Source organism: Leptinotarsa decemlineata, unplaced genomic scaffold, assembly GCF_025532065.1.
Source record: "Leptinotarsa decemlineata unplaced genomic scaffold, Ldec_3_MD MMD2_tig00026361_RagTag_RagTag, whole genome shotgun sequence".
Classification (NCBI taxonomy): Eukaryota; Metazoa; Arthropoda; class Insecta; order Coleoptera; family Chrysomelidae; genus Leptinotarsa; species Leptinotarsa decemlineata.
This window is the reverse complement of record NW_027412704.1, coordinates 2699952-2724318: the sequence shown is the minus strand read 5'-3', so window position 1 is coordinate 2724318 and position 24367 is coordinate 2699952. Positions and strand designations below refer to the sequence as shown.

Here is a 24367-nt window from a genome sequence, read left to right as displayed (position 1 = left end):
AATAACCCAAGAGACAATCATCTTTTAGTTACTACATTTTTAAATATTTGTAAGTGTGTGAATTCTAAAAACTTTCAATTAAATAAGTAAGATAATCCAATATTTACAATATTACAAGGAATATAGATCGAAAGGATGACACCTCGAATCATTTTTTTTTATTTTTATTTTTTCTAACACTTTGTAACATTCCCTGGTAAAAAATGAAAACCTGTTGACTGGCCTATAATAGTAGCGTCCTAACAGACCCGACAAGACGTATTAATGTTACCTAATGACGTCGCCTACTCAGACTTTAATAAACTCTTGAAACATTGATATAGTGTGGAGGTTTTATGCCGACCCCAACTACGTATTCAGGAGGAACAAAAGCACGCACTTTCCCCCAGAGAATAATTTCGCGAAAGGTTAGCCGTTTGGATTTTAGAGTGGACGACACAATGTCGGGTTGAAGTGAAACTACCAAATGAACAAAGCACATGGGCATTCTAATCAACGGTGGGAAAGTTTCCCATTTTGTCAATGAAATTCAATGATACGAATCTAGTAAACCACAAAGAAACGTATCTTATACGATACAATTTATAAATGAGTTTATTCTTTTCGTAAAGAAGCAACCGCTTTATTTCTATATCGCCATTACGCCCTCTCTCCTGGCCTACTGTTTTCCTCTCTCTATGCGTACTAGCCCCATAATAGCTTCTATAACTACCATTCTTTCAGTATCTCTATCATTCTTTATTTCTCTATCGTCCTATCGATATCGCTTTTAGTCCTTAGCCCCTTTCCCTCTCTTAGCCATCCTTGTAGTTTGTATGAGAATATCATTTCCTATATCTGTCTCTTCCTCCCATTCTCTTTTACCAGCATCCGTTTCTCAATTACCCAACAACCCATTACTCTCATTTTCAAGATCTACCCCATCCTTACGGTCAAGCTCTCATCTTCTCAGTGGCTCATTCAGGCTCCCAGCCTAACTTTTTCTGCCAGTCTCCCAGTTCTGATAACTTGATTTTTCCACATATAGGCCTTCCCGTTTCGTTCTCTCACACAGAACCTTTAGGTTTTTCTCGTCCAATATTTTTTTCTACCTGTCTGTCAGCCATCTTTTCAGTCTACCAGCCCACTTTCTCCATCAGCATCTCTATCCTATCCCGTTTTTATATTATCAGTCTTTTTTTCCTTTTCAATTAGCCTCCGTGTCTCAGTTTCAATCTAAACTTCCAGTACCTTTTCGTGACTCCGATCACCTCTTTTATTTCCTCCTTTTTTCTGCCTATCATTCAAACTTACAGTCTTCTTTCTCCTCTCTGACTCCCGCTTTTGCCATCAGCCTCTCGCTTTTTCCAATTTCTGTTAGTCTCCCAGTCCCCATTTCTCAACTCAACAGATTTATTTTTCAAGACCTTCGAGACTCTATCATAATTCTAGTGACTCATATTTCCCAGCATTTCTCTTTTTCATGCTTTCATGATTTTTTCCATCCTCTCAGGCATTCTTTTTCTCCACAATATACTCTGTCAATCTTCTGTATTTCCAGTCAAATTACCGTTTTCCCAGTCGCTCTTCCATACACTCTCACCCTCCCTCTCCCAACCTCGCGATCACTTTTATTTTTTCTGCCTCTCTTGGCATCCCTTCCAGTCTCTCAGAGTTATAATCACTCTTTTCCAGTCAATACACCAGCCTCAGCCAGAAAGTCTCTTCCAGTACACCTCGAACTTCACTGTTCAAGAACTCTTTCATCTGGATAACTGCGTTTATGTGGAATCAACTTCCTAAGAACGTTTTTCCAAAAGGATTCAATCTCCAACGTCGACTTTTGGAATTTCTTCCTGACGTTTAGCTGGTGCGAGTGGCTACCTTCCTCAGAAGTTCATACATCCTGAGTTCATCTTGCTCCCATCCATCTCCCACGAGAAATGCATTCAAATCGCGCAAAAATTTTCAGTCTGTTTCACCATCTTCAGCATTCCCTCCACCGTTTCCTGTCCACTCCTATTACACTCCGCCGTCAAAAACATTCGCGTTACATTAAAAGAGCAATTATCCCATAATGCCGGCAACAATAGTTTCTCGTCGTCGAGCGAGTGGGGAGCGTGGAAAGCAATCAAAACTTCGTCTGTGAAAGTTGGAGTGACGTTTTTTTCGCGAAAACTGCTGTTTCCACCATGCCTAGTTGAAATGCCTAACACGTAATATTTCGCATTCGAGTTGACTTGACGAAAGTTTATCGGTCCGCTCGAAACTTCTGCATTTGAACTTTGGTTATTTTCAAGCACAAAATATAGCACAACTCCTCGCAAAATCCAAAAACTCATCAAGTTGGTCATGCGACGTGGTCACAACAACAACTCTTTTAAAAAATATGGAAATGGAATGATATAGGCGTAAGTGAAGTGATCAAAATGTATAGTGATAGTACAGTTTAAATGCTGCGTTTATTCGACACGGAATGACCCAAGTTGAACTTAATCTTAACATTCAAAGGCATTGAAAACACATTTTTAGTCATGACCTATCTGTATACCAATGTAATCTGTTATACAGTGTGTCAATTTAAACTTACAATGGGCTATATCTCTCGAACGACAGCCGATATCGAAAAATGCTTGAAACCCATTGTAAGTTTTAAAATTGTCACACTGTATATAGTTTTCCAGCAGGCAATTTCGATCTTTGACAATTGATAAATGCCATGTTGTTGAAGCTACATCTGTCAAATTGGTTGTCAATTATTCAGTCTGTTTCGCCAAATCATCAAAGATGGATATAGTATTCAAAAACACGAGCAAATAATAAAATTGTTTGATCAAAATGGGTACTCTGTTAGGACAATGTTTTGCGTCGTGACTTGAGCCTGCACCCGTATAAAATTCAACTGACACGCAGGAACCGAAGGTAAACGACCATATACAACGACGTATGGTAGCTGAAGGGGCTACGGAGCAGTTCGGAACTGACCCTTATGTTCATAGAAAAATAACCTTAGCGATGAAGCCCATTTCTGGATGAATGGGTACAATTTGTGAAATTGTCGAATTTAGGACGATACCAATCCACATGAGATCCAAGAGCGTCCAATGCATCCCAAAAGGTCACTGTTTGAAGTGGATTCTGGGCAGGCTGCGTCGTCGGTCCATATTTCTCTGAGAAAGACGTTAGCCGGACCATCACTATCAACGGCGGACACCACAGGTCAATGATTACTAACATTTTTTGGCATGAACCAGATGATCAGCACATCAACGACATGTGATTTAAACTAGACGTGCCACACAGTTCATGCCACATTGGATATTCTGCACTAGCGATTTGAGGATATGGTCATCTCACGCGGTGAGCTGGCCACCTAGTTGTGGGGTCTGTCAAATTCAGTCTGAATCATGCGCCAGAGTCATGGAAATTTTGGACGTTTAGATGATATTCTTCATTTCATTCAAATTTATAGAGAGGAAGCGGTTAATGGAATACCCTTTACAAGTAAGCGCTGTTTACGAAAACACTACAGAGGACTAAACAACCAATATCAGTGATGACCGATGCTCCCAAAGTTTTGTATACAAAACTAGCACGGAAACCCAATCGTGCCACATTCAAAACATAAATCTTCCCCACGTCTCTAACCCTTAACGAACGCATGCGACGAAATCTGCATTCAGACACAATTTGGTAGATAAAAACTCATGAAATCTGACCTACATTTCGAAATCGGATTGCCAGTGATGCGGAACGCCGCACGTAGTGAAGTCGCTGGACGCCGCGACAGCTATGAAAATATGCAAATCTCTTCTCATTATTTGTAACCACAACTCGTCTCTGCGAACTCGAAAAATCATTAAAGAGATGACGTGATATCAGATCACGCGAAATTTCCATACTGAAGAAGTCGGGGCTTAAAAAACCTCTTCAGATTCGCCGAGTACGAATCCTGCGAGACCGTATGCATTTATCGTTCCCGTCAGACTCTGAAAGCAGGAACGGCGTGTTGATTTATTTGAAATGTCATGAAATTCGCGTTTGAAAATACTCAACAACACTCTGACATAACTTGTTTTTTCTAACGGAATATACCAGCGATCCTCTCTTTTTTGACATGAATATTTTAGGATGTAGGGGATAATGAAGAGTTAAAACCCTCTTCTCTGCATGATCCAAGAACACGAGGCAGCAAGAATTGTTCTTTATGAGCCGCCTAGTTTTTGAAACTGTATAAGGGGACTATAAGCGCCCTTTCACATGGGGAGCTTCACGTCTCTCGCTCCCGAAGAGGAAGGCTCTTAGCGCCAAAATACAACGAGTCCAATGGAGCTTTCAGAAGAGAAGCGGGAGCCACCACGTCTCCTGTACCTAGACCTGGGGAGCCACGTCCCTGCACCTCGAGCCGGGGAGCCACGTCTCCTCCTCAATATGCAAAAGGATGAGTAAGGGCTTCCACACGAGGAGTGACAACGGCTCTACCTTCTTGACGCTTCACACTATTTATCAAGACAGATTACGATGTGCAGATGTTGATTAGTGTTGTCTGCAACCGACCCGCTCTTTGGGATAAGGACAGAAATGAAGTCGTTAGAAGTTGGATGGAAGTCTGGAAGGTGCTCAACGTAGATTTTGCAATCCGTCCCATTCATGATCGTTGACGTTTCTGTCGTCGAAATTTGTGTCGACGGTATAGAAGGTATGTGGTAACAGCTCGCGTGCGATCCATTCTAGGACTGACCTCAAAGAGCCTAGGAACTTAAAAGGCACCCGGTGAGAATGGGCTATAGCTAGGAGTAATAAATGCTCCCCTATAGGAGCAAGAGACGTCAAGCTGCCCATGTGAAAGAGTCTTAACTCTGTCACCAAGTTGGAACTCGTTCAGCAAGGGGTTTTCTTAATATGCGCGTTAATATGCGCGATGCATCACAGTAAGGCGATATTCATCGTGAAATTTGGAGCCCCGTACGAAATATGGAGATCTCTAGACACCCTAGCCAGAGCATTTTGTTAAAGTAGTTGTCCTGATTACTGTAGTTCTTGGTAGAATGGTACCATTCATACCATTCAAATCTCAACATCACACCGGTATGTCGCAATACGAAAGTGATCTTGAAAGCCCAAATTCGGAAGACTGTGTTAATATTGGCTCATTTCATTTTTTCAGGGCACACGATTCTTGGATCCAATGATCACGGTGTAGCGAGTGGTCATTAGTTATTAATTCTAGCGTGCCCCCTGTAATTTTAGAACTTCGGGAAGGGTATCAACAAAAAAAACTAATAAGTCGTTTCCAACACATGAACCTAATCATAGGAAAATACGAACAATATTCCTAACGATAGGAAAATATCAGCAAAGACATACTATAAAAAATATACGAAATATTGCAGTGGAAACAAAAATGAACAAATTTCTGCTCGACGTACCTCAATTCCTTGATCTTGTAAGAGATTTAATTCCATACTCTTAACGAAAAAACTCCATCGCTTTGAAGTTCTAACACTGTGAAGATGAAATAAATCCATCGTAAGTCTAAAAGTGGATTTTCCGAGATTAATTTTTGCTGCACCTGAACTTTCTTATTAATTTTTTATCTCCGCCTGCCATCGTTACATGCCTTTGATCCGATAATCTAATGAAGGTCGAGGAAAACTAATTTCAATGTTGTTTTTTTCAAGAAATTGCCAAAGTTAGCAAATATTTTGCGAAGTAAAATATAATGAATGAATACGAAGTATTTTTTTCACGAAGACGTAAAAAAACGGTAAAGTTTTTTCGTCGTGTTTTCTATAAACATAAAACGATTATTACTGACCAGTGAGCCGCCACGGTTCCGCAGGGGTGCAATGCTGATACTAAATATACATATAAACGCGTTATTTATGGGTATGCACCTCAGGCCCCCTGGCCGGTACCGCCGCAATCGCAATCTTCGAAAATATCCATTATAATTACATGCTGTAAAGAGCAATCAATTAAATGCACAATGTGCATGAATAAGGATCAATGCTGTATTGCTTAAAATCGCTTCGTACTTTTCGACTATTTTACGTACAGTTTTCGGTCAAATCTGATGTTGCTTGTAATAGTTTGTTTCCCTCGAAACCCAACTTGAGATGTAGTTTCTTACATACTTTGAAACATGCTCTCTGTGTTTCAATATTCAAATGCATTCGAATCTTATTCACTAGTATCCCGTTTTCGCATTGTTCACCATCGCTATTGGAATCACTACACTGGAAAAAGTCTGCACTTAATAAAAGCGTTTAAATCTATCAGGCAATGCCAATCACTCAGTTAGAAGACATAACCATTTTAAATCTCCCACAATTCGAGCGACATCTACAGATTTGAACAGAATCTAAGAAAGGAATACAACTAAATATCATGCGCTGACTTTCCATGTCTGCATCCTTCTACAAGATGGCACCAGTGGTCATGAAAACAATAAAAATCAACAATTTTTATTACTTCCGCAGTAATTAGTTTAAATTATGACTGGGAGCTGGCAAGACAGATTTATGAATGGCAAACATTAACAAAATGATAACAGTGGAACGTAAAACACCAAACCAAAATACACTCTTCATTCAAGAAAAATGGACTTTTTCAAGATACCGAATCGATGTAATGAATGAATTAAATCGGGAACAGTTTCTCAGAATCATTGGCGAAAGTCATTAATGATAGATGTCTTTGTTTAATTTTTCAATTTTTTACAATATGTAACATATCATTAAAACGTTTGGAAATTCTTTTTTGTGAATCTCTTTCATTGTTTTATTATCAAAATAAATAGAAAAGACTGTTGTTTAAATCAACACAAAACGATTAATTTCATTCATAACTGTGTAACACAACACTGCTGGCGAACGAAACGGGTATTTGTCTAAAATTTATGGTGACGCATTATCTGTGAATACTTGACACACATAAAATTCTTATAAGAAATTATTCAATAACAAACAGAACTGATTTCAAACTTGTTAAGCTTTCTCGGGCATAAACTGTATCAGTATCTTTATTAGAATTTCTTTAAATTCAAAGGAGGTATTTTTTAGGAGATATTGATTTTTGGGAAAGGCTTTGGCTTTCTACTTCCCCATCTTTACTTAAAAACTATGGGAATCTTCCAAAGAAAAAAGAAAGAAATACATTTCAAAATAAACTGTTAATAAAGATGTTGATAAAGACGTAATTTTCAGACACAAAATTGAAATAAAAAGCCCTTTTGCAACACCTACCTTGATATAAACCGGTTCGTTCTGCAAATGTGTTCGGTCCTTCAGACTTCAGAGTATCATTTCGCGAAATAGGCTGAAGCGGACAACAAACAACAGGTTTGTCATCGCCCCATCTGCAGTGAACGAGGTAACCAACCGCATATCCGAAATTTGACCAATTCCTCGTATAACATACAGTGTAGGGAGTTGAGATTGAACGAATTGTTCTTTTAGATAATTTGATATAGAGCCATTGACTATATGTGGAAGTGACATTTAAACAGTGAAAAACTACAAACTTGGTGGCCAAAATAAATGTTTTGGTGGAATTACAAATGAAATGTACACACCACATTCAAGGCACACATCGTGATATCGGAAATAGATCGAAGTAATATAGCATAGTAAACCTCCCGGAATAGAATGCGGCAGCTCATTATGCAAAACGAATCCCGACACAGTCATCGTTGCGCTTGGTTGAACATGGCGATAAAACTCGGTGAACAAAACACTTCCTTCTCTTTTTTTTTATATTGGCGAAGAAAAACACAGGCGTATAAAATAAATTTCAAACTATTCGGGGTCCGCCCGTTGTTTTCCAGGTCGCTGAGTACCCTGTTCTGATAAAGTTGGAGCCTAAAGACAGCAAAAGTCTGCAAAAAAAATTGTGAACTGTTTTGTTTTTTGCGCAATTCCTACGTTTTTGGGTGTGAAAAAAAATGAGATACTCCTATTGATATATTTTCGTTTGTAGGAAGCATCTGAAACGTATCTCTTAAGCGTCCAACAGTAGCCATCATTGAGGCGTTCCATTTTCCCTGTTATCTTTTCTTCATCTCTTAAATATTTTGGTGAAATCATTCATCTTATTATTCACTCTCACCTTAATTTTCTGGAGAGTAGTCGATCTGGGAATCAAGAAAATATACTATCAAACTCGTTAGGCAACCTAAAGCTTGAAATTGAAATTCTTTTGAAGATTTGTTCGTGGTTAGGGTTTTTTTTTTTCATTGCCTGAACATTTCTCCACCCTTCCCTTTGAGCCATAAGCCGTCTAATATCTGGTCCAATGAAAACACCTTCCTTCAACTTTGCCTCTGAGAGGCCTGGAAACTTTAACATTGAGTATTTGAAGCAATTTCCATCTCTTGGAAGCGACTTCATCAATCCCAGCTTTATGTGAAGCGGTGGTAGAAAAACTTTATGGAGAGGCCCTGAAGTTTCATGGAGGACGTTCTTTTCTCCAAGGCCAACACTGTTTGGTCGTGATTTGCTGGGTCACTGTTAATCCACATACACCAAAAATCAAGGAAATTTGGTAAGCCCAGGTTGTTATCCGAACACCATGCCCGAGATTTTTAAATCACCACGCACTAGCAAACCGTGGTCTTTATATTTCAATTTGTAAAGAATCAATTCCAGGTTCTTGTAGGTTTTCCTAAGGTGTACGGAATGACCAACAGGAATGGAGGCATAGAAACCGCCATTGTGAAGAACAACTGCTTCAAAGCTTCTTTTGAAGCATAAATGAAGATACACCGCTGTGCTGGGTCGTATGAGATGAATGTATCCATCAAACCTTCAATATTGGTACAACAAACCAACTCGTCCTCTTGGGCAAAGTAGGGCATAGGGCATATAAAAATATATACAGGGCTATTCAAATTCACATAGAGTGTCGATTAAATTGTTGCGTATTTTAGAGACCTATTCAATAATGTAAAAAATCGAATATAGCTCTTTTGGTTCTGAAGATATACAGAAAAAACCAAAAAATCCCAATTCTTTAAGGCGCTCTGACAGCGCTTTAAAGATTTTCCTGTAGAGCTTTGAGCTTCTTTATAGGACAAGTACAAACTCCCTCAACACATAGAGTTGGGATCATATTTTCCAAACGATTCACGAACAAACTGTCAATTGTCATGAAAGTCGACAGATTAACGAGACGTAAAATCATTTTTCTCAGAGACACTGACGAAATGTACCTCTCAAAAAGCTCTGCGAAACCATATAACAAGAGAATTAGTTTACACATCCTGGACCGCGTGCAGTTCATTATGCAAAACGGAGGCTGCGATTGTTTGAACGTGGAGATAAAACGAATCAAATAAATGCAGTCTCTTTGTAGTCGCTCGTTTGTTGGAGCCATTAAGGGGCGTTTACATTGGCGGTAAAATTGCGACAGTACTTGGGCCAGTGAGTTTTCATTACTAAATTTAGAAGAGTACATCATTTACAACACATAAAACTAATGAGTCCTTTGACAAAAAATCATTATTAGTCAACTAAGCTGTAAAGTAGAACAAAAAAAGCTGTTTTCACAAATCGTTGTGGTGTTTTGTAGTCCCGTTTGCGAAAGCACTTTATTTTTCCTATTCATCAGTTTCTCATGTACCACAAAAATACTATCACAAATTCACAATTGAACAGTTCCAAATCCCAAAACAGTAAACATTACCTATATTTCACATTCAGGTGTATCAGCTGTTTACAGTGACGTCATATGGACTGGTCATTGAAGACAGGCCATTGACTCCAACAACTTAAAAAAGATAAGAGATTGACGTCTTGGCATTTACGTCTCTCATACACTTAACGCCAGATATAAAGTCACCATGTTTTACGTATTGCATACTTTTGGGATTTGATTTGTCACATAGTGCTGTCACAGTAGAATAATACAACAAGTAGGCTCTCTAACCACGTGATCCGACCGAGTTGCCGGGGACCTTCAACCGCTCTTAGGATGAGATTCTCATCAACGCGTTCAGTGCTGTAGTATCGAAGGATTTGACGGTACCACGGACATCAGATTAGTTATAATAAACGGTCGGAAATTGATATTGTGTTTACACAGTTACATGGAGTCCTGTAAACTCCCGCTGATTTGAGTGGATCTCTGCCGTCTTTGGCTAATATCAGATACTCCGATATTTTCTTCGTTGGTTTGAAGACGATGTTGATTGTCTCCTCCTTCAGAATTTCACCGATTCGGTTGGTGACACCTTCTATATATGGCAGATAGACAATGCCTTGGGGTTCATCTTCACTGGTGTATCTCTTCTTCTCCCTTGGACGCGAAGCTCGGGTTATGTCTTTTATGTCGTAGCATTTCGCTTGTAACACAGTTGTAACACTAGGGTGTTGAAGACGGTTCGTTTCAGTTTTGGAAGATGGATGGATCCATTATGTAGCTATCGACCTGTATGTGTTTCTTCCTGTACACCTTATGGCCTAGTTGATTACCTTCCTTGATAACTAAAACATCTAGGAATGGGATTTGGAGGTTTTCTTCTAGTTCCATGGTGAACTGGATTTTTTATGAAAGCTAGTCAGATGCTTTAGGAAGTTCTGAAGTTTTTCTTTTCCATGGCCCCCAATGACAACGAACGTGTCATCTTCATAACTCAACTAGTGCTTCGGTCGTTTTCTGAATGGATTTCTTCAAATTTCTCTATGTAGAAAGTTGCCACCACCGGGATAAGCAGACTGCCCAAGGCGATCCTATCATCTTGTTCATGAAAGGTTTTACCCCATTGCAAATAAGTTACCGTTAGTGAATGTCGAAGTTGATGTCTTGTGGAAAGATCTCCTCTATGTAACTGAGGGATTCATCAAGTGGTGAATAAGGATACAATATCGAAGCTAACTAAAATGCCGTTTGGCATTTTAGTACGTCTTGAACGGACGGCTTAGTCTCCCCAACATGTTTCTGCAGCATTTCCGACAAATGCTTGTCGAGTTTGTAGGTTGGTAATCCTATGGCACTTGATATCGGTCTCAGTGGTATATCATCTTTGTGATTTTAGAGCCTCGGTGGTAATGCTTCTGATCTGCAAAGTTTCTTTTTTATCTCTGGTGGTAATGCTTCTGATCTGCAAAGTTTCTTCTTTGTCTCGGGTGGTAATGAAGGTTTTTTTCATCAGTTTATTGGTCTTTCTCAAGATTTTTGCTGTTGGGTCTTTTTGTAATATTCTGTACGTTTCTTGGGACAGACCGAGAAGTCTGCAGTCGCTGAACATACACTACGACGGGGAACACAAGATCCTATTCGAAAATACCGAGAGGGTAGGAACGTCTAATCATTATTCAACAAGAATGTATTTAGAAGCCATAGAAATACACAAACACCAAGTGAACTTCAACAGAAAGGAAGAGAGAGCATATCTACCAAAGATCTACACAATATTGAAAGGCGCCAAAACGAAGCCATGTCACTCAAATCGCGCGGGAAGTACGCCCGTACCCGCCATTACAGAAAGTGTGCGAAAAATCAGAACTATAAATGATACGGCAGAAATAAGAGCTTCAGTTTCTGTTGACACGTCAAGAAGAGTACTGAAGATGACTGCCGCAGTTGCAGTTGAAACGTATGAATATTATAATCAAAGAAGACCATGGCAAAACCCGGAAACTTACCAAAACAAATTACAAAATGGTGACAAACATATGATTCTATATCAAATATCCTGTTTTGTTTTTATCTACATCTATGTTATTCATTTCTTATCAAACTTGAAACAACTAAAACAGTACAGAAAAAAGACAACTCCAGTTGCCAATATAAACGCGCCCTAATGTCCCATTCTGAATGACAAAAGAAATGCGAATGCATCTTGGAACAAAGCTGCGAAGAAAAAGGAAGCGAATGAAATGCGAAAATTATAATAAATTTCAAAGTAATGCACAAAAGCACATCGCATTTTTCCAAAGGAGTTTAAGAAGCACGCTTTTCAGTTTCAGCATTCGTATGCAAGCGAGGCGTTTAACAAAGTTACAAAGGAATAAGTTGTACACTGACTGCGAACAAGCAATTCCAAAATGCGAAATAATACTGCAGAAAAATCGCATTCAAGGAAAGTAACCTGTGTTGTGTTCCATAAACATGAGTAGTTTTGATAGATAGGAATAATTGGGAAAGGAAAAGATTTTGACAGCTAACGCTATGCCCGTGTCTGCCCGCGTTCGGGTCGCGTTTTCGGCGATGGCGCTTCATTGCTTAGACCGCTCTTCTACCCCCGGGCATCGTCCCCCGTCGTCTTAGGTAGACGTGAAGCGTAATTGATTATTGCGTTGCGTTTATATTACCGTGATAACTTTTGAACGATTCGTCTAAATTACTTAGTATAAAAGACAAAGTTTACTCCATCTTGATACAAAAAAAAGGATGAGGGAATCTTCCAAAGAAAGGAAGGAATTAATCAATTTGAAAATAAGTAACTCTATACATGGATGTGTAGATTATGCAAAAACGTAACTTTCAGATACAAACTGAAAGAAAGTCCTCCTGAAACAGCTACTTTCATATAAACATTGAATTACACGAAAGAAAAAAATTCTTTCGAAACAAATACTTCTATATGAACACTGAATTATACAGAAGATACTTTTCTCTACTCAGTTTGTATTTCAAACATTCGTTGTGGAATGAAACTCAGATATCATTCACATGAGTTCTACTTTGAATTAATGGTAACAAATTGCACTTACATGGAACACTGTCATCCTCACTGGTATACATCGATGTTTCACCTTAAGACTGCCTCCAATTTAGTCCTGCAACAATTCTCACAGCAAATTTTTGCAGAGCGAAAACACGTGACCAAGAGGTACATGTACTCCAGTCAGAAATACCATATCGCAGATGACAGTCGATGTTTGCATAATAAACGATTAGTAGTATGTTTTCGTGACAATGATTTGATAAGAACTTTAACGCATAACAATTTTTTCTTAACTTTTTACAAAGTATATCGACGTGTGGTTCCCAGCACAATTTATAGGCGATTGTTAGTCCAAGCAACTTAGTCGTTTCACTAGCATATACATTCATGTCATTGTCCTTGAAAATTTGAAACTGTTCCATTATTTCCCCCAAAGTGAATTTCATCAAAGAGGTTTTAGATACATTTACCGTTGGATGATTTATTTCGGACAATTCCATTACTTTATTGTATACCATTTCTGATGTTAGTTCAGTAGTATCTTTGCCAGTTATGAGTAGATTTGTACCATCAGCATATGATATTACTTGGACTTTAGAGATGTCAAGAAGGAATTAAATAAGATTAGAAATAACAAAGGTCCAAGAATTGAGCCTTGGGGAACTCCCTGTTTAACAATGAGAGATTGGCTCTGAGTTGTGTTGATGATTACACTCTGGGATCGATCAGCTAAGTATGATCGTATGAGGTCATGATCAACACAATCAAAGGCCCGAGAAATGTCAATAAATAGCCCACAAATCTGGACTTTTCCATCCAAGGCTGTTATTACATTTTCTTGAAAATTATATAAAGCAGTTTCAGTACTTGACTTGAAGATAGCAACTTATTCATAGATAAGAAAGAAAGCAGTTGATTTTTATCCAAAACGAGTTATTTTTCTTCGTGTAATAATCTCGCGCGGACCTTAATTGCCAAACGTCATTCATTTACTCTCATCCGACGAGATACAGCTTTCGCATTGTTCAGATCGCCTTTGAATCTCCCGCAAACTACAATCCCCCTCCAGCCGCCCTCTCATTAGAGCGTTCCGCGACCCATTTTTTTTTCTCGTCGAACATCACTGGAGAAACGAATTCGAGGACAAAGTCGACTCTGATCGAATTTCAGCGATCCCATTCCGGTCGTCCGCGGAGAAAATCAAGTTAAAGGAAGAAGCGGAAAATATAATTTTTCCAGTAATACGTCGGCGATGTCGGGTAGTCTAGTTCGCAAATTTGCCATTTTATCGAAAAGGCATTTTTCTTTGAGAAAGTAGCATTTTTACGGCCGGGAAACACGTACTTCCCGGACTAGGCCATAGGCGGATCCATCCAGATTCAAAGGGGGGGGGGGGGCTGACCAAAGTACGACTTCATCAATGACTCATAAAAATATTGTTTTAATTTTCCTTACTTTCATGCGTGAATTGGGCCATATTTTCAAAAATTGTATTAATCTAAGTAATTACTCAGGGTTTTATCTTTATAAATGTTTGCACAGAAATACCATAAGTGTTGAGCTTGTAAGTAAAATTATTATGATGTAAATGAACACACCTTCATTTTGTATGACCATAACATGGAACAACAAAGAATACAATAAAGTCGATAATAGAAATACTGATATAAATGAATATTATAATAGTTATTTATGTATCAAGGGAATTAGGAGGGCCTTAATTACCGATGGCAAAGTTTGCGTCCCGAGGGCCTCTGGTCCGAGGGACAGCAATTGCCTGAGGTTATTAAGGCTCATTAATTCCCGTGGTACATAGATAATTTTATTTCTGACCGATTTCAATAAAATTTTGTTTCCATCGAAAAGTGAAGCCGTATACCAAAAAGAATACAAGATATATCTGGACTGGCTGACACGGAAAAATGTTATGCCAAAAGATGTCACTGAAACTGTATTTCTGGCATATTTTCAAGAACTGGTAAGGAATTTTCTATGTTTTTCGGTAGATTTGGTAGTAATTGTGTTTATTCGTTTCAGTCAGAAACGTATAGTCCGAATTCTTTATGGACTAAATGGTCAATGCTAAAATCGATGGTGACTATACATGAGAAACGAGATATCACCAAGTTCAATGAACTAAAGGCTTTTTTGAAACGGAAGAGTAAGAGTTATAAGCCGAAAAAGTCTGCTGTTTTATCTCCTAAAGATGTTATCAGATTCCTAAAGGACGCTCCTAATGATATTCATTTATTGCATAAGGTAATTTTTTTCTTATTCTCCTTTTTGTGTGTATTTATTTCCTTTTTTTTGTTATAGGTTGTTTTGATTATGGGTTATTTTGGAGGATGCAGAAGTCAGGAACTTTTGAATATGAAGATATCGGATATAGAGGACCGGGATTCCGTTATGGTAGTGAACGTACCGGAAAGTAAAACTGGTGTATCGAAGAAATTTACAGTTGTGGATGAAAAAGAGTTCTCCGCTTTGCCTTTATCAAGACTTTATATGTCTTTGCGTCCTAAAGGTATTGAACGATTTTTTTTGAGCTTCCGACAAAATAAATGTATATCTCAGCCAATTGGAAAAAACATGTTTGGGAAAATCCCCAGCAAAATCGCAATGTATTTAGGATTGCCAAACTCATCTTCCTATACGGGACATTGCCTTCGTCGCACTTCTGCTACTGCTCTAGCCAATGCAGGAGCAACTATGACTAACTTAAAAAGACACGGAGGTTGGAAAAGTTCCACGGTGGCGGAGGGGTATTTGGAGGATAGCATCGAATTGAGAAAAAAAACGGCGCGTATGTTGTCTACTTTGTCATCAGAAGAGGCAGGTACCTCGACTGTAGTGAACAGAAGCTCCAGCCATACAAAAGAAGAAATTGTTTCCAGTGACGGAAGTAATTTTCAGGGAACATTTCAAAATTGTACATTTATTATTTGTAATGACGTGAATAAATAAAATATGGTTCAGTTTTCATTTCTATTTATTTTTACTTGTGAAAGGTAGAGGGAATTATAAAATCTATAATGTCCCAAGGGAGTTATGACCCTCTTTATTGATAGCGTAACTATGACGATATAAGCTTATAATATCCCGGTCAGAAATAAAAGAAATAATGCAACTATATTCCATAATACTTTTGGGGAGTTCATAGTTTTCACGGAATATTTACTTCAGATAACCAAGTTTAACTTTCTGTCAAAAAAATTTGACATTTCTGCATCTTTATCGATGCATCTTTTTTCACTGCCAAAATAGTTCACAAAATAAACGTGAAATACTAATTTTTGAAGGATTTATTTTCAACAGACTCAATCATCAATTGAATATTCATAGTTTGAACAATTACTTCGAATGTAAATCCCTGAAGATGTTCCATGTTGCTGCTGATAAGAAACGTTAGATATTTCTTGAAGAGCTGGTTCCACAATTTTATCAGATATTTTAATTTGTTTGGTAGAAGATGGACAATTCAATATTTTGTTGGAAATCTCAATTTTGTTACTCAAACTATCTTCTATACAGGGTGTAACTAAATAAGTGTAAAACATTTAAGGAGGTGATTCCTCATCGAAAAAAAGATAGGATCTTTCATATAAAGAAATTTCATTGGAGCATCCCTTGTTAAGATACAGCCCCTTAAAGGGGGTACATAAAATTTGTAAAACAATATTTTTCAAAAGCACTAAAAAAGTCACAATATTGAAATTAACCTGACGATGTATTTCTGTAGTTGTTCGTAAAATAATTTTTGCTGCGAACTGGTTTATTTTGGGCAAAAAACCCAAGAGACATTTTTTGTTTAGAATGAAACAGGCTATCGGAAATAAATTTTTAAATGGTAAACAAATAATAAGACAAAAAGTTACATTGGAAATAAATTTTAGGGGTTGCGTTTTCCACCCCTTACAACCATGGAGTGAACCAAATAAATTACTGGCTAAGTGTCTTTTTGGTAGTACAAAACGTCAGGTTAATTTCAATATTGTAACATTTTTAGTGCTTGTGAAAAAAATTGTTATACAAATTTTATGTACCCCCTTTAACGGGCTGTATCTTAACAAGGGATGCTCCAATGAAGTTTCTTTATGTAAAAGATCCTATCTTTTTTTCGATGAAGAATCACCTCCTTAAATGTTTTACACTTATTCAGTTACACCCTGTATAAAGTGACCTGTGTAGCTCTTATACATGTATTTTCCAAGCCATTTCACAATCAAGCTGGGAATTTCTCCTGTTTTATTCAATATGGAAATCATACCCGGAACTTCACTCCCCTGCGTTCAGCAACTACGCCCCCTATTTTTTTCAATGGCATGGGGGGTCGAATGATACATCATTAGAAAGGTATTTTGTCCCTCTATTACTCCTGTAATTTTTTTCAAAATTGGTTCATTCGTTATTGAGAAATTAAATGTTGAACGTTTTATATAAGAAAAAATAGAAAATTCGCTGGAGGAAATCAAGTGTTCAAAATGACCTTCATTCAATTCCATACAATAATCCAGTCTACTTTCGAAATCGTTCCTTACATTATTGAAGATGTCCGGAGTCAGATATCTGCATTCCAGAACAATTATCTGTTGCATGTCTTCTGTTTAACGTATTGATGACTCACGTTGTGGTCTGGATGATTCGCATTATAAATTCTTTCAGCAGCTTTAGCACATTTATTATTTCGATAATAATAGGTTGCAACAATTTCTATTCTTTCTTCAGTAGAGTTAACCACGTTGGAACACAGTGAACAAGGATGACTGAATAATAATTCGTGAAGAAGTGACAGTTGCCAACTATTTACAGTGTCATCCATTTCAAAACGTTTACTAATAATTAAATGAATTCTACAAATCTAGAAGACCTGCGACAGAGAATTGTTGGAGAATGCCGATTTCTGACTCCGGATATCTTTACTAATGTAAGGAACCCTTTCGAAAGTAGACTGTATTGTTATATGGAACTAGTTTGAGGTGATTTTGTACACTTTATTGATTTATTGTGTTGCCATTGATATTAATTTTGTTGATTCAATTTCTCAATAACGAATGACCCAATTTCGTAAAAAATTACAGAGGTAATAGAGGGACAAACGATCTTTAGAATGATGTATCACTCGAAACCCCATGCCACTGAAAAAATAGGGGGGTAGTTGGTGACCGCAGGGGGGGTAGTTTCGGAATTAGTCAACTAGAAATAAAAATTGACGTGCTCTTTGAAATTATCGATTACAGGTCCGTTTCTGACTTACAGAGGGGCCAAGTTTTCGTTGTTACGCCCTATATATCACGAATTTATCGAGATATGGAGATACAAAAAGACACGACATCAAAACGGACAAAACTTTTTGAAACAACCTAATAGTTGAATAATAAATGCGTTATGAAATTCTTTTTCTTCAGATTGACAAAAATCAATTGTCTCTCAAACAATGCATTTGTTTATAACAATTCTTCAAACAATATGAATAAAAAACAAAAAAATCGTTAATGTAGCTTTTGTATCTGGGAAAACAAACCAGTTGAAATATTTTTAAAAATATGTTCCAATGCTATATGTTCCCAACTGGGAAAGATTCAGTCCAATTCACAATATTTTTGTTGATTCGTGATTTAACGTCAATAAGATGTAACAACTTTTCTTAACTTTTTTATCCTCTTCGTTTGAATTTTCCTGTTTTTGTCGAACCACAAGCAGTTACTTTGACATCATCCGATCTACCGGTAAAATCGCCTCAACTAAAAATGGAACGCGATCGATGAGTTTCAAAATATTATCGGGACGTTACTCACGAGATATAAGGTTTGATGTGTATTTCATTTTATATAAGCCACCATAAGCTCCTGTCGTAAATACGGACGGGAAATAAAGTGGCGTCCGATTTAGATTGGGGTTTATCGTTGACACATTGAGTGGCACAATGTATTAGACGTCAGGATCAAATTACAACGAAGGACTTTCTAGGACACGATGGATTCCATATACATCACGGATAGATAATCCATTGAATAATTGATAGCTTCACTTCATTGAGTTAAAAAAGCAATAGTCTCTCGGGAATAGTCGAAGTAACCGTTATTGTGAATACTTAAAGCTATCGGCATCTCGAAGGCCAAAAAACCAATGCAGAGAAATAATGCCGCTGCGAACTGGTCCACGTGGACTGAAGAATTGGATAATCGTATTGGATGATTTTTACTCACCGAGTTTTATGAGTGGCTGAAGAGTCATAAAATTAAATTTAAAGTCATGTTAAGGTGACGAATATAATGTGGAGATGAGTATCGCCGTTGTGTCGTCAATGTTCAGTTCAGGACTGATCGCGATTTGAGTGTCGAAATTCGATATTGGTGCAGTTATAACTACTTAAAATGTTTGTTATCTGTTTAAAATGTGGCGTCCTTGGACAAGTACTAATAGTAATAGCGAGTGTGATAACAACGCAGACTTTTTCTTGTGTAGTGATTCCAATAGCGCTGGTGAACCAATGGAAAAAGAGATACATACCAATGAATAAGATTCGGATACATTTGAATATTGAAAAACACAAAGAGTATGTTTCAATGTATATAAGAATCTACGTATCAAGTTTGGTTTCGAGGGAAACAAACTATTACAAGCAACATCAGATTTGACTGAAGTTCCTTTCTCAACTGTACGTAAAATAGTCAAAAACAAACATCATGAACGCAAGACGCGATGTTATACGGGATTACCAAAACCTTCAGATATACGACTGTTACAAAAGCAATGAGATTCCTACAACTGAAATCGAACTGGTTATTAGAGTTCAGAAAAAAAAAGTCAGCCGGAGCCATATCAGGTGAATACGATGGCTGTTCGATGAGGTTTGTTGAGTTTTTGGTCAGAAATACGTTCACAACGATAGCCTTTTGTTTGAAGGTGGTTGACAATGTTTCGTGGTGTATTTCATCAGTTCGGACTTCCATTGTCTAATATAATATAAATTGATTTGATAACCCTGAAAAAAATCAAAAAGATTAACAGAAAATAACAAGTGCTTTCACCCATACCCCCTTCCCTCTTTCCGCTTCATTGGTTTTGGCGGGAGATGACCGTTTGGCGGGAGGTGGTCGTTTTTCGCTTGATTAGAGATTTCCATATGCTACGTATCTCTACGCTAGCTTGACTAAATGCGTTGTTGGACAACATATACGCGGCTTCTTTGAAATTTCTCCTAAACCAAAGGATGATTTCAGCTTGAGCCCACTTGATGTTCTATTGATGAGTCCAAACATGTTCTGCTATTCCGGATTTGCTGGTTTCTCCTCGCTGTGTGTGTTTCTTGTGCTCAGCAATGCGAACTTTCAATGGCCTCTTAGTTTCACCTATGTATGATTCTCCGCACTCGCAGGGTATACGGTAAATCCAATTCTTGGAATCGCAGTCCGCGTTTGGTGGCCTGGTTTTCGTGAGGCTGCTACGGATAGTGTTCCCAGATCTGAAGCAGGTCCTGATGTTATACTTGGACCCAATCCGTCTTATCCTTTCTGATAATCCTCTGATGTAGGGAAGTACAAGTACTGGTTGTGGCGGCTTCTCTTCTTTGTGGAGTTCTTGCTGTCTTCTAGCTAAGGCCTGTTCTACCATCACTTTGGAGTAACCATGCCTGGTTCCTTTTCGAGATCAAAAGCACGGTCCAGTAGAGTCTTGATGATTCCTCTCTTAGTCGATTGATGGTGGTTGGATAGCCTTCATTAACTGTCTCATCTTCTGGCAAGAATTCCAAGTGCACAACACCTCGGTAATCGAAAAAATCAAGATGACCTACTCACTCGGAAATGGGAGAGCCCGGATGGAAGAACCCACAATTCCAGATAATCCTTCCAAAGACGTATATCCCGAGTATCCTCGAATAGATACACGATGGTCGCACTGGAGGGTATTTCGGAGTAAATAGAACTCTAACGAGAGTGCGTGAGAGGTACCTTTGGGTCAATTGCAGTAGAGACGTGGAAGAGTGGTGTAAGCGCTGTGATGTGTGCTCTTCGAGAAAGTGTCCGAAAAAAAGGCAAAGAGGAAAGTTGAAGTAGTACCTAAGTGGGAACGCTTTCGAGAGAATGGCAGTTGACATTCTGGTACCACTCCCTATGACCACATCCGGTAACAAGTACCTTATGGTTGTGATGTACTTGAAATAGTAGCCTTTCCCAACCAAAAGGCTAAAACGGTGGCAGAAGCCCTGTTGCAAAACGTAATTGGCAGACATGGAGTACCCCAAGAACTACACTCGAATCAGGGCCGCAACTTCGAATCGGATTTAAGGAAGGAAATGAAGACTCGAGTGGCATAATCGCACCATCAATAACTACCTTTCGATGTTCGTCTCCGGAAACCAAAGAGACTGGAATAAATTGTTGGCATACAGGAGCTCCCAACATGACGCGACAAGTTACACACCATCCATGTTGGTAACTGGTAGGGAACTGAAGCTTCCGATAGTTAGATGTATTGTGTGGCAGTCCTTTCGATGAATCTCAAGAGGTACCTCTTTCAGAATATTTGAATGACCTGAAGGAGAGATTGGAAATTATACAAGAATTTGCCAGAACCAAATTACAGCTTTCCAGCGACAGGATGAAGACAATATTTGACAAAAAGTCGCTGCTAGTTGACGATGTTGATGGCCGACCAGTGCGAGTCATATCTTCCATCACATCTGGACCGCTTTCAAATACTGAATCTGTCATACACATGACTAAGTTCAATCTGCCAGGTCGCCTAACTACTGATTTAGCAATAATAATAACAATATGCACTGAATAGAGAAGGATTCACTTACAAAAAGTCCGGTAGTTCTAAAATGTTGATATGTTGGCTAAGATGTTCAGTAAGTCTTGAAAATGCATGATTTGCTGGGGTTATTGTTTTTACTTTTTACAAATATATCAGTCTATTAGTGCAAATGGAAGAACTCTCAAATGGAAGAACCAGTCTATTACTGGTTCTTCCATTTGAAAGTTGACTTTGGAAACCTCTTCTTTCAAACATAGAAATCTAAGCAGGTTCACTGACCTAATGTTCCATATTTTCAAGTCAGCTACTTCAACAACATAGGATCTTCACTAGCTTCTGGGCTCCATCTTGTGGTGACGAGCTGCCTCACTCTCTTTGTCGGTTTGCCTGCGGCTAAAGTCTTCTTTAGTTTGTTGAAACAGTCGAGTGTTCTGACACCCAGTATAGAGTCAATCTATTTCCTTCCGCCAGTTCTTCCGGTTCTTCCCGGCCTCAATATCACTTCTGGGTTCATTAAAGCCGTAAGTGCGGACGGTTGTCTGTGAAAATATTGATCCACTCATTTCATTGAGGGCAAACATTATTATTTCTTGCACTGCAGAATTACATGTCCTTTGATTTGGAAGAAGGATGTGTACTGACCAAGCGGGTAGCTGTAATGTTAATTCGTTTGTGAAGTTTGTGACGAAAAATGGGTGCGATCCGTGAACATGTGTTACTGAAATATCGAGAACTCAACATAATCTACAAATACCAACATATGGTACAAAAGGCCTTAAAAGTTGGGGTGGTGTCAAGATGAGAATCCTTTTCGATGTCTTCATATTTTCAATGAAGAATATTTGCTTTGTCTACACTATATCGTTTACTTGAACTATACTAGTTACGGATATGACGATATTTCCATTAATTGCCAAACTGCATTCATTTAGCTACAATGATCATTTCTTTCAATGCTCCATTAATCAATTATTTCATAACCTGTTTACACAATTCACAGTTTACCAGTCACGAAGTTTATTATACTTTGAGTGGATTACGGACCATCGGCGTTTGTGGTTTTTACAAACAAACGAAAGCTGCTTCCTTTCGTTATCATGTTCGCAACAGCTGCCTTTCAATATTTGCCAACGACTTATGGGAAGGTTTTTGTCCATTGGCCATTCCACTCTCTGCTCAATTGGGCAAACACACTCGTCGGTCCTTTTTTATTTTTCGTGGTGGTGGGAATATACAGCCAGATGTTCGGTAATGTATTAGGCCTTGAAAAGGGCGAATATGATCATTAATTTGCTTCTCAAATTCCGCAAATGATGGAGAAATGGTATAAAAGAAGCGATTCACATTGAATTTGAGTCGCTGGAGATTTGGAAAAACGATCCCAGGAAGTTTATCCCACATAAATGCCGTTCTCCAAATGAAAGAATTCTTAAACAGAAGAGTTCGAGGTGTACTGAGTTGAACCTCAAAACGCCACAGTACGTCGCGTATTCCTCATTGTACCGCTCTTGGTGTCTGATCTGAGCTTTATGAAGCATCAAAAGATGCTGAGATTGATCACTCACTTGGTTACAACTTTCCAGGAACCACTGGCATAAAGCAATGCGGCGTTCAAAATCTCCTGGTATGGTCTCTTTTATCCAAAGAGAATTTTTTATTGACAAAGCTTTGGTAAACATTGCTCCTCTAGTACTCAATTCATTCTACAAAAAATAGAGGGAAGAGATTGAAATAATATGACGAGCAGCTTCTTCAAACTTCATTTTAAGCTGGTTCGGCTCCTGTAAGCTTACATGGGCTATCTTCCAGAACCTGTCTCCAGTTATGACTAGCTTTTGATACACTGGTTGTTTCATAATTTCTTTTCTCCATTTTCGGAGCAGTGGAATGTGATAGCATGCGGCAACTTTTCGCCAAGTTTGAGGTAGATACACTCTCCTCTCTCTGCCCAGGTCCACATCATGTAGTCTACTATTCCACGTTCCAAAGAACGTGGTTCCTCTTTTTGTCAGTTTATCCTCAAACTTCTATAGGGGTTCCAAGAGAAGTTTCAACCATTGTGTGTCCGATCGTTCCTATTCGGTGAAGCAACATTTGGCAAAAACTGAAGTCACCGATCCAATTTTTCCGATAAGTTTTTATCGCGATTCTTTGCTTCAGGTTCCGAAGGATACAGAGGATTCTGATGATACTTTTCTTCAAGGTAGTTGCAAATATCTGAGCTTTGGACTAGAACATTTGATCCATTTAGAAGGGCAGGAACTTCACCTCCTGGATGGATTTTGCTGTACCATTCAGGCTTTTTGAACAAACTGATATGAAACACTTCGTGGGGAATCTCTTTGGCTTTCAAAACTAATAGTGTCCTTTGGGCGCATGTGCAGAATTTCATTGCATACATCCTGAGCAATTCGTCTACACGGGGAGGGTCTTCAAAACCTAGCGATAAGTGTTTGAATTTTTTACAGAAGTTAACAATTCTGTTCGGAAACCTCCAGCTATTGGTCATCGACTATTGATATCTCGTTTGAAAAAAAAGTGTTTTACATCATTGAATTCTACGTAAAAAAGTGATTCAACATTCAATTTGTTTTTCCCAAGAAAAATGTCAAAAAACACGTATCACACTAGAAAAAACGTGACAGAATCGGCTCGATTCCGATTTCAAAGGACAGCCTTCAATCGAAGGCCATGTCTACACGGCATCGCGATCTATCTGATTACCATTCGAGAAACAGTTTTACATCCGATGACCTTGCAAGGTCGCCGGTGTTTTCATTCTACAGCGTAAAATACAGGTAGACAAATAATGACCCTGGGAGGTACTTGACCAGTTTGGTGAGTATGAATGAATTTGTGAGTCGGACCCACATTCTTTATGTCTGCATTCGTCGCGGAAGTTCCCAGGGCATTATGGAACTTGAGTAAGCAGAATTGGTGAAAGTAAAATTGGAATTT

The 24367-nt window shown here is 38.4% G+C and overlaps 3 protein-coding genes across 16 annotated transcripts in view; 1 reads left to right on the top strand and 2 right to left on the bottom strand.

The window, feature by feature from the left end:
* Liprin-alpha (PTPRF interacting protein alpha) overlaps positions 1-24367 on the bottom strand; it is a 207501-nt gene that overhangs the window by 180743 nt on the left and 2391 nt on the right. The gene's annotated exons all lie outside the window — the stretch shown is intronic.
* On the bottom strand, positions 83-24029 carry LOC111517560 (pyrimidodiazepine synthase). The gene is made up of 2 exons (XM_023173769.2): positions 23524-24029; positions 83-3819 (listed from the first exon to the last, which is right to left on the bottom strand). Exons 1-2 carry the CDS (start codon positions 23916-23918, stop codon positions 3699-3701), a joined length of 516 nt encoding a protein of 171 aa, XP_023029537.2. The 5' UTR covers positions 23919-24029; the 3' UTR covers positions 83-3698.
* LOC141486632 (uncharacterized) lies at positions 14261-15631 on the top strand. Its single transcript, XM_074184932.1, has 3 exons — positions 14261-14627; positions 14687-14908; positions 14966-15631. The coding sequence occupies exons 1-3, from the start codon at positions 14577-14579 to the stop codon at positions 15611-15613; spliced, it is 921 nt and encodes a 306-aa protein (XP_074041033.1). The 5' UTR covers positions 14261-14576; the 3' UTR covers positions 15614-15631.

Coding starts and splice junctions, on each gene's coding strand:
- LOC141486632 (XM_074184932.1), top strand. CDS start 14,577: ATGCCAAAAGATGTCACTGAAACTGTATTTCTGGCATATTTTCAAGAA. Junction 14,628..14,686: donor TGGCATATTTTCAAGAACTG/GTAAGGAATTTT, acceptor TATTCGTTTCAG/TCAGAAACGTATAGTCCGAA. Junction 14,909..14,965: donor ATATTCATTTATTGCATAAG/GTAATTTTTTTC, acceptor TTTTTGTTATAG/GTTGTTTTGATTATGGGTTA.
- LOC111517560 (XM_023173769.2), bottom strand. CDS start 23,918: ATGACCAATAGCTGGAGGTTTCCGAACAGAATTGTTAACTTCTGTAAA. Junction 3,820..23,523: donor TTATCGGAAAAATTGGATCG/GTGACTTCAGTT, acceptor TCGAGTTCGCAG/AGACGAGTTGTGGTTACAAA.